Genomic DNA, 9,745 nt, shown 5'->3' with positions numbered 1-9,745 from the left:
CACTAGGTAGTGGGAAAAGAAAAGAAAATAACTAGGTAGAGGGAAAAGCAAATAAAATAACTAGGTAGTGGGAAAAGAAAAGAAAATAACTAGGTAGAGGGAAAAGAAAAGGAAATAACTAGGTAGAGGGAAAAGAAAAGGAAATAACTAGGTAGAGGGAAGGGTAAAGAAAATAACTAGGTAGTGGGAAAAGAAAATAACTAGGTAGAGGGAAAAGAAAATAAAATAACTAGGTAGAGGGAAGGGTAAAGAAAATAACTAGGTAGAGGGAAGGGTAAAGAAAATAACTAGGCAGAGGGAAGGGTAAAGAAAATAACTAGGTAGAGGGAAGGGTAAAGAAAATAACTAGGCAGAGGGAAGGGTAAAGAAAATAACTAGGCAGAGGGAAGGGTAAAGAAAATAACTAGGCAGAGGGAAGGGTAAAGAAAATAACTAGGTAGTGGGAAAAGAAAAGAAAATAACTAGGTAGAGGGAAAAGAAAAGAAAATAACTAGGTAGAGGGAAGGGTAAAGAAAATAACTAGGTAGAGGGAAGGGTAAAGAAAATAACTAGGCAGAGGGAAGGGTAAAGAAAATAACTAGGTAGTGGGAAAAGAAAAGAAAAATAACTAGGTAGAGGGAAAAGAAAAGAAAATAACTAGGTAGAGGGAAGGGTAAAGAAAATAACTAGGTAGTGGGAAAAGAAAAGAAAAATAACTAGGTAGAGGGAAAAGAAAAGAAAATAACTAGGTAGAGGGAAGGGTAAAGAAAATAACTAGGTAGAGGGAAGGGTTAAGAAAATAACTAGGTAGAGGGAAGGGTAAAGAAAATAACTAGGCAGAGGGAAGGGTAAAGAAAATAACTAGGCAGAGGGAAAAGCAAATAAAATAACTAGGTAGAGGGAAGGGTAAAGAAAATAACTAGGTAGAGGGTAGGGTAAAGAAAATAACTAGGCAGAGGGAAGGGTAAAGAAAATAACTAGGTAGTGGGAAAAGAAAAGAAAATAACTAGGTAGAGGGAAGGGTAAAGAAAATAACTAGGTAGTGGGAAAAGAAAAGAAAAATAACTAGGTAGAGGGAAAAGAAAAGAAAATAACTAGGTAGAGGGAAGGGTAAAGAAAATAACTAGGCAGAGGGAAGGGTAAAGAAAATAACTAGGCAGAGGGAAGGGTAAAGAAAATAACTAGGTAGAGGGAAAAGAAAAGAAAATAACTAGGTAGAGGGAAAAGAAAAGCAAATAACTAGGTAGAGGGAAAAGAAAAGAACATAACTAGGTAGAGGGAAAAGAAAAGGAAATAACTAGGTAGAGGGAAAAGAAAAGGAAATAACTAGGTAGAGGGAAAAGAAAAGAAATTAACTAGGTAGAGGGAAAAGAAAAGAAAATAACTAGGTAGAGGGAAAAGAAAAGAAAATAACTAGGTAGAGGGAAAAGAAAAGAAAATAACTAGGTAGAGGGAAGGGTAAAGAAAATAACTAGGCAGAGGGAAGGGTAAAGAAAATAACTAGGTAGAGGGAAGGGTAAAGAAAATAACTAGGTAGAGGGAAAAGAAAAGGAAATAACTAGGTAGAGGGAAAAGAAAAGAAAATAACTAGGCAGAGGGAAAAGAAAAGAAAATAACTAGGTAGAGGGAAAAGAAAAGAAAATAACTAGGTAGAGGGAAGGGTAAAGAAAATAACTAGGCAGAGGGAAAAGAAAAGAAAATAACTATGTAGAGGGAAAAGAAAAGAAAATAACTAGGTAGAGGGAAGGGTAAAGAAAATAACTAGGTAGAGGGAAGGGTAAAGAAAATAACTAGGTAGAGGGAAGGGTAAAGAAAATAACTAGGTAGAGGGAAAAGAAAAGGAAATAACTAGGTAGAGGGAAAAGAAAAGAAAATAACTAGGCAGAGGGAAAAGAAAAGAAAATAACTAGGTAGAGGGAAAAGAAAAGAAAATAACTAGGTAGAGGGAAGGGTAAAGAAAATAACTAGGCAGAGGGAAAAGAAAAGAAAATAACTATGTAGAGGGAAAAGAAAAGAAAATAACTAGGTAGAGGGAAGGGTAAAGAAAATAACTAGGTAGAGGGAAGGGTAAAGAAAATAACTAGGTAGAGGGAAGGGTAAAGAAAATAACTAGGCAGAGGGAAAAGAAAAGGAAATAACTAGGTAGAGGGAAAAGAAAAGAAAATAACTAGGTAGAGGGAAAAGAAAAGGAAATAACTAGGTAGAGGGAAAAGAAAAGAAAATAATTAGGCAGAGGGAAAAGAAAAGAAAATAACTAGGTAGAGGGAAAAGGAAAGAAAATAACTAGGTAGAGGGAAGGGTAAAGAAAATAACTAGGTAGAGGGAAGGGTAAAGAAAATAACTAGGCAGAGGGAAGGGTAAAGAAAATAACTAGGTAGAGGGAAGGGTAAAGAAAATAACTAGGTAGAGGGAAGGGTAAAGAAAATAACTAGGTAGAGCGAACAGCAAATAAAATAACTAGGTAGAGCGAATAGCAAATAAAATAACTAGTTAGCGAACAGCAAATAAAATTACTAGGTAGTGAACAGTAAATAAAATTACTAGGTAGAGCGAACAGTCCAGTAAATAAAATAACTATAGGTAGAGCGAACAGCAAATAAAATAACTAGGTAGCGAACAGCAAATAAAATTACTAGGTAGAGCGAACAGTCCAGTAAATAAAATAACTAGGTAGAGCGAACAGTCCAGTAAATAAAATAACTAGGTAGAGCGAACAGCAAATCAAATTACTAGGTAGAGCGAACAGTCCAGTAAATGAAATAACTAGGTAGAGCGAACAGTAAATAAAATAACTAGGTAGAGCGAACAGCAAATAAAATAACTAGGTAGAGCGAACAGCAAATAAAATTACTAGGTAGAGCGAACAGCAAATAAAATGTAAACTGTCACACTGTTGTATGCATCCAAGAGATTTGTAATATCACGTCATTTCCTCTTTGAAACAGTGAAATAAAGAGACTCAATGGGAGTTCATTATACCAATTGTGGTTTGAATAATCCTTAATGAGCATACAGTGAAAGTGTTACATTCATTCATTCATTCATTCAGACTCTCTGTGAGCAGTAGAGTATCTCAGACCTCCTGCATATTAGGGGAACATTACTCGTGTGTAATGAACCACTATCCTTTGCCAGGATAAATATTTGACTTATTAGGTATAGTAAATTGACATCAGCATTCCACACAAATGGAATCAGTTCAAAACCACTTGATTCTAATTTTGCCTGGGAGCCTCTTCACACGCAGACCAGTGGAATAAATTATTTATACAGTACTCCTGAGATTTCAACACTTTTACAATCCCTTGTTGACCAATCACATTCCATTGCTGCCAAGCGGAAGGTTATATATAAACACATGTTCATTGAGCCCTGTTTTCATACTATAGGTATCTTCTATCGGGACTGCAAAGGGAAGGATTCAACTGCTTGGCCCGTTCTGGTTCTGGATAAAGCAACATTGTTTCACTCTGTGCCCTTCAACATTTGAAGTACATACCTCAAGTAGGTCAGTTTCTTTGTTGCAATTGGCTACAGCGCACTGATTTGCGTGCTTTTTTAAGTTCAGCCTCATCACAGCATATCACAATATTGCATAAATAGGGTTACAGAAGCATGTTATAACATCTAACTGTAAAACATAAATCCCAGATTCACCTGGGGAGGAGGAGGAGGAGGAGGAGGAGAAGGAGGAGGAGGAGGAGGAGGAGGAGGAGGAGGAGGAGGAGGAGGAGGAGGAGGAGGAGGAGGAGGAGGAGGAGGAGGAGAAGGAGGAGGAGGAGGAGGAGAAGGAGGAGGAGGAGGAGGAGGAAGGTTGCGTTGCCAGATGTGGAGAGAACGGGGGTGGGGGGAATGTGTCTGTATCTGGATGCCAGATATGCTGTAAAGTATGTTTTTCTTTTCAGCGCAGGAAGCACTGGATGAAACAGAGAAGGGATGCTATAAGATCAGTAGAGGGTTTACTCAAGGGCATTTATTAGATAAGCGTCAGACATAGCTTAATAGCTCATGTGCAAGGGTCGAACAGGAAAAACAACAGGGTTGAGAACACATTCTGCACTGTCTGTCTGTCTTCTCTCCCAGTTGTGTCTCAGTAGACATGGCCATGAGGTGCTTCTGTCTGCTGCTGGTGCTGCTGCTCGCTCTGGATGTGTGTGAAGGTGACCGTGGTCGGGAGTGGGCTCACCACGGGGCATCAATGTTCGCCGACCTGACCCCCAATGAGATGCGCGACGTCCGGGACTACCTGCAAGGCAAGCCAGAGTTGGGACTGACAGCGGCCCGGGGCAAGTCCCTGAAGAAGAATAGCATTCTGCTGATGGAGCTCCACCTGCCCCGCAAGCACGAGGCACTGAGGGCCCTGGATCGGGGCCAGGCCAAGCCCATGCGCCAGGCCAGGGTGGTGGTGCAGTTCGGGAACCAGTCCCAGCCCAACATCACCGAGATCATCGTGAGTCCACTTCCCTTCCCTACCTCGTACAGGGAGAAGACCTTCAAGGGAGACAAGCCCATTCGGTTTGAGTCACGGCCCATTACAAAGGCTGAGTACTCGCACATCATCGACATCTTGCAGAAGATCACCGCCAAGGTCCACAAGGTGCTGTTTGAGACCACGGGGGGATTTTCCTTCCACAACTGTACCGACCGCTGCCTGACGTTCGCTGACATTGCACCCCGTGGTTTGGAGTCAGGTGAGAGGAGGACCTGGATCATGCTGCAGAAGTTTGTGGAGGGCTACTTCATCCATCCTGTGGGCTTTGAGGTCCTGGTGAACCATAAAGACCTGAACCCTGAGCGCTGGACGGTGGAGAAGGTGTGGAACAATGGCCAGTACTTTGACAAGGTGGAGGAACTGGCGGACCAATACGAGAAAGGAACACTGGAGAAAGTCAAACTTCCTGACCATGACGACAAGGACTTGTACTCCACTTACATTCCCCGTGGGCACAGCAACACCCGCACCGACATCCACGGCCCCAAGCTGGTGGAGCCCCAAGGCCCTCGCTACCATGTGGATGGAAACTTTGTGGAATATGCAGGCTGGTCCTTTGCCTTCCGTGTCCGCTCCTCAGCCGGCCTCCAGATCTTCGACCTGCGCTTCAACGGAGAGCGCATCGCCTACGAGGTCAGTCTCCAGGAGGCCATTGCCTTCTATTCAGGCGATACCCCCGCCGCCATGCAGACCAAATACATTGACGCCGGCTGGGCCATGGGCACCCTGGACTTCGAGCTGGCGCCTGGCATCGACTGCCCTGAAATCGCCACCTTTCTAGACCTGCACCATTACTACGATACGGACAAGCCTGTACATTACAAGAATGCCCTGTGTGTGTTTGAGATGACCACGGGGATGCCTCTGAGGAGGCACTTCAACAATAACTTCCAAGGGGGCTACAACTTTTTCGGTGGTCTGGAGAACCATGTGCTGGTGCTTCGTACCACCTCCACCGTCTATAACTACGACTACATCTGGGACTTCCTCTTCTATCAGAACGGAGTGATGGAGTCCAGGGTCAGTGCCACCGGTTACATCCACGCCACTTTCTTCACGCCTAACGGACTACACTACGGGTCCAAGGTGTATAACTACGTTCTGGGCAACCTTCACACGCATCTCATCCACTACAAGGTTGACCTTGATATTGCTGGTGAGTTCTGTTCTATCAATCTGGTAGAGTGATTATGTCATTCAGGATTCAGGAACCATATTTTGTAATGCTGTGAATGGTTGCTAAGTATCTATCTGTAAAGCTACAAAGTTATGTCTATATGTACATACAGCAATTTCTAATAACAAATGGGCTGGTATAGTTTCAAAATAGAAAGGAAATGAAATACCAAACAAATGAAGGTGACAATGTTCACACATACAGGCTTGTGTTCTAGCCTTTGTTTGATCTGACACACTTCTAGGGAAAACGTCCAATTCTTGAAGGTATTTTAGATCTTTGGTCCGACATCATCATGGCTGTTGCTCCTAGATGGTTTATGATTGTTGCTCCCAGCCAAATACAATAACATGAGATTATGTCAGACATTGTGATGAATCATTGACAAGAAACCCAAAATAACCTTTCATATCATGTGCCATGGGCAAAACAACTGGTAAATGTGTAATTATATGCCTAGTCTGTGCAATCTCAGAACATTACTTCAGTGCCTAGGTCCACTGCATTTAAACTCAACAAAGGGCAATAAAGGGAGGTTTTAAATGCATTCACTATTGCATCTCAATTCTTCTTTTGAAATTGAAATGGAATTAATTGCAAACACCAGCCCTGCTTGACCCCAGCCCTGCTTGACCCCAACCCTGCTTGACCCCAACCCTGATTGACCCCCAACCCTGATTGACACCGTTAATATGATTGCTTTTGTCAAACACTCCAGGTCGGAAGAACAGCTTTGAGTCGATGAACCTCAAGTATGTGAACTTCACGAACCCGTGGAGCCATAAACATTCCGTCGTCCAATCCAAGCTCGTCAAGACCCAGCACCAGACGGAACGCGGTGCTGCCTTCCGCTTCGGCAAGAAGTTCCCCCGCTACGTGCACTTCTACAATCCCAACGAGAAGAACAAGTGGGGCCACCAGAAGGGCTACCGCATCCAGTACAACTCCCACGCCGACAGTGTGCTGCCCCGTGGCTGGATGGAGGAGAACGGCATCAGCTGGTCCAGGTAACGACAACACACAGCTAAAGGGACTGTTCACCCTAAACTCAAAGTGTACTAGATGTTTTCATCAAATCAAATCAAATCAAATCACATCAAATGTATTTATATAGCCCTTCGTACATCAGCTGATATCTCAAAGTGCTGTACAGAAACCCAGCCTAAAACCCCAAACAGCAAGCAATGCAGGTGTAAAAGCACGGTGGCTAGGAAAAACTCCCTAGAAAGGCCAAAACCTAGGAAGAAACCTAGAGAGGAACCAGGCTATGTGGGTTGTCCAGTCCTCTTCTGGCTGTGCCGGGTGGAGATTATAACAGAACATGGCCAAGATGTTCAAATGTTCATAAATGACCAGCATGGTCGAATAATAATAAGGCAGAACAGTTGAAACTGGAGCAGCAGCACAGTCAGGTGGACTGGGGACAGCAAGGAGTCATCATGTCAGGTAGTCCTGGGGCACGGTCCTAGGGCTCAGGTCCTCCGAGAGAGAGAAAGAAAGAGAGAATTAGAGAGAGCATATGTGGGGTGGCCAGTCCTCTTCTGGCTGTGCCGGGTGGAGATTATAACAGAACATGGCCAAGATGTTCAAATGTTCATACCTCAATCAACATCAGTTCATCCCACACCATCTGTTGAGTAGTTCCCACTGTAGACAGAGGAAATCTGCAGGCCACTACCAAAAATGAATGGGAAAGATTGGCACCATCTAATTATATGGTGGGGTAGTATGGGTACTATCCCTTTAAAGCTGAGGTAGGCGAAACCGCACCACTTCCTGCCCCAGGAGCATTTGTTATTGTTTTTTTTGTTCGGAAGCATCCATCAACGTGGTAAGAAAATAACAGTTCTATCGACGCATGCAGTGATCTGTAACGATGGCCCGAGGGTTTCAGATTATTATAGCGTCTGACATCTACTGTCAGGCAGTTCAGATTCGGTCTGGAGTCTTATCTTCCTCTGTATGTAGATACCCGTTGGCTGTGACCAGACACAAGGACAGTGAGCCCACCAGCAGTAGTATCTACACTCAGAACGACCCCTGGGAGCCGGTGGTCTCCTTTGAGGACTACATTCGCAACGATGAAAGCATCATTAACCAGGTGAGACCTATTGTTACCAATAACTCAACTCATTCTCAGACTCAAAACAGAAGCTTCGCTACCCTGGATGGCATTGCAATTGTATAACAACTAAATAATAAGTCCAATTAATCAATTAATCAATCAACCTGTCTCCTGTGTAGGACCTGGTTGCCTGGGTGACGGTGGGCTTCCTGCACGTGCCCCACTCAGAGGACATCCCCAATACGGCGACGCCCGGCAATGCCGTGGGCTTCTTCCTACGTCCCTTCAACTTTTTCGACGAGGACCCCTCTCTGGCGTCCCGCAGTACCGTCATCGTCCGGCAAGTCAAAGAGGGCAAGCCCAAGGTCCAGAGATGGACCCCAGAGGTTGTAGGTCACTGTGTGACTGACAGGCCTTTCTTCTACAACGGCACATACGCAGGAGTCTGAGGTGCAACTGACAGGGAAGACACATAATGGAGGTTCCATCCTTGGTTCTGAGGGTGGAAATCATGTAAATGTGAAATAATATATTCTGACACAGGCATTAATAAAACTAATATTATGTTGATATCGTTCCTGTTTAGATGTGAAAGAATAACATTATTTTTTATGAGTATGCAAATGTATTGCAACAATTTACCATTCCTAGACACAGGCACATTTCATTAGAAATGTTCTAAAATCATAACTCACCGACACATTTTACCATTGTGCATACATACAGTAACAGTCAAAAGTTTGGACACCCCTACTCGTTCAAGGGTTTTTCTTTATTTGTACTATTTTCTACATTGTAATAGTGAAAACTTGAAGACATGAAATAACACATATGGAATCATGTAGTAACCCAAAAACTATTAAACAAATCAAAATATATTTTATGTTTCAGATTCTTCAAAGTAGCAACCCTTTGCCTTGATAACAACTTTGCACTCTCTTTGTATTGGTGGGAAAGTCAATACTGGCCTGTGACTAATACAGGGATTCAGACAATGTTCAGCTATCGGGACTATTTGATCTGTTCTTCCCAGTCTGGCCTGGAACAGTCCCCAGTCTGGCCTGGAACAGTCCCCAGACTGTTCCTACTCTTGTCCCCAGACTGTTCCTACTCTTGTTCCTTTCCTTTGTATGTTTGGCAGCATGAGTGAAGGATGCTTTGTTGCGAAATAGGAAGCCAATTCTAGATTTAACTTTGGATTGGAAATGTTTGATGTGAGTCTGGAAGGAGAGTTTACAGTCTAACCAGACACCTAGGTATTTGTAGTTATCCACGTATTCTAAGTCAGAGCCGTCCAGAGTAGTGATGCTGGAAAGGCGGGCAGGTGCAGGCAGCGAACGGTTGAAGAGCATGCATTTAGTTGTACTTGTATTTAAGAGCAATTGGAGGTCACGGAAGGAGAGTTGTATGGCATTGGAGATCTTCTAGAGGGTTCTTATGTCATCCATCTTAGAGAAGCATTATCAACCTTAGAGTGAGGTTCCCTGAGGAACAACCTATGTACCCGAACAGGTAAACACTAAGTCTAATATACAGTAGATTGCAACATTGTTTTGACCTTTTTAAAACTTTGACACAGGGTTAATGATTGATATGTGACATAACCTACAGTCTGTTAGCCATAATGATAAGCAGTAGGGGATGAATACAAACATGAGTTTTGCAAAGGAGTGAAAACTCCTTACACAGATCAATGCTACAGTGGTCTAAGTGACATTAACATGACCAAGTGTTCAGCAACAGAGAAACCAAAAACACAGTGTTAATAATTAGCTTTATACAATATATGTTTGGAGGGCCAAATATACTGTCAAAGCAGTCCATTGATTAAAAAGGAAATCAGTTTCACCGATTATCAGTGGTTGGTGGTCAGGAACGAGTCTGGGAAGATGTGAGTAGCTACTGCCATCTAGGGGTTAAATGAGAAACAACTTTAATTTCTGCCTTAGAAAATACAGTACTTACTGTATCTGGGTGGCAGGGTAGCCTAGTGGTTAGAGCGTTGGACTAGTAACCGGAAGGTTGCAAGTTC

The 9,745-nt window shown here is 43.0% G+C and overlaps 1 protein-coding gene across 1 annotated transcript; it reads left to right on the top strand.

The window, feature by feature from the left end:
• Nucleotides 1–3,828: 3,828 nt before the first annotated feature.
• On the top strand, nucleotides 3,829–8,591 carry LOC115104538 (diamine oxidase [copper-containing]-like). Its single transcript, XM_029625898.2, has 4 exons — nucleotides 3,829–5,627; nucleotides 6,367–6,655; nucleotides 7,617–7,749; nucleotides 7,893–8,591. Exons 1-4 carry the CDS (start codon nucleotides 4,079–4,081, stop codon nucleotides 8,160–8,162), a joined length of 2,241 nt encoding a protein of 746 aa, XP_029481758.1. The 5' UTR covers nucleotides 3,829–4,078; the 3' UTR covers nucleotides 8,163–8,591.
• The last annotated feature ends 1,154 nt before the right edge of the window (nucleotides 8,592–9,745 follow it).

Source organism: Oncorhynchus nerka, linkage group LG22, assembly GCF_034236695.1.
Source record: "Oncorhynchus nerka isolate Pitt River linkage group LG22, Oner_Uvic_2.0, whole genome shotgun sequence".
Classification (NCBI taxonomy): Eukaryota; Metazoa; Chordata; class Actinopteri; order Salmoniformes; family Salmonidae; genus Oncorhynchus; species Oncorhynchus nerka.
The sequence above is the reverse complement of the archived record's forward strand: the minus strand, read 5'-3'. Positions and strand labels throughout refer to the sequence as shown.

Bases quoted from the DNA above. Each gene is read 5' to 3' on its own strand.
- LOC115104538 (XM_029625898.2), top strand. From the start codon at position 4,079: ATGGCCATGAGGTGCTTCTGTCTGCTGCTGGTGCTGCTGCTCGCTCTG. The intron at 5,628-6,366 runs GTGAGTTCTGTT...CAAACACTCCAG, and splicing joins GGTTGACCTTGATATTGCTG to GTCGGAAGAACAGCTTTGAG. The intron at 7,750-7,892 runs GTGAGACCTATT...TCTCCTGTGTAG, and splicing joins ATGAAAGCATCATTAACCAG to GACCTGGTTGCCTGGGTGAC.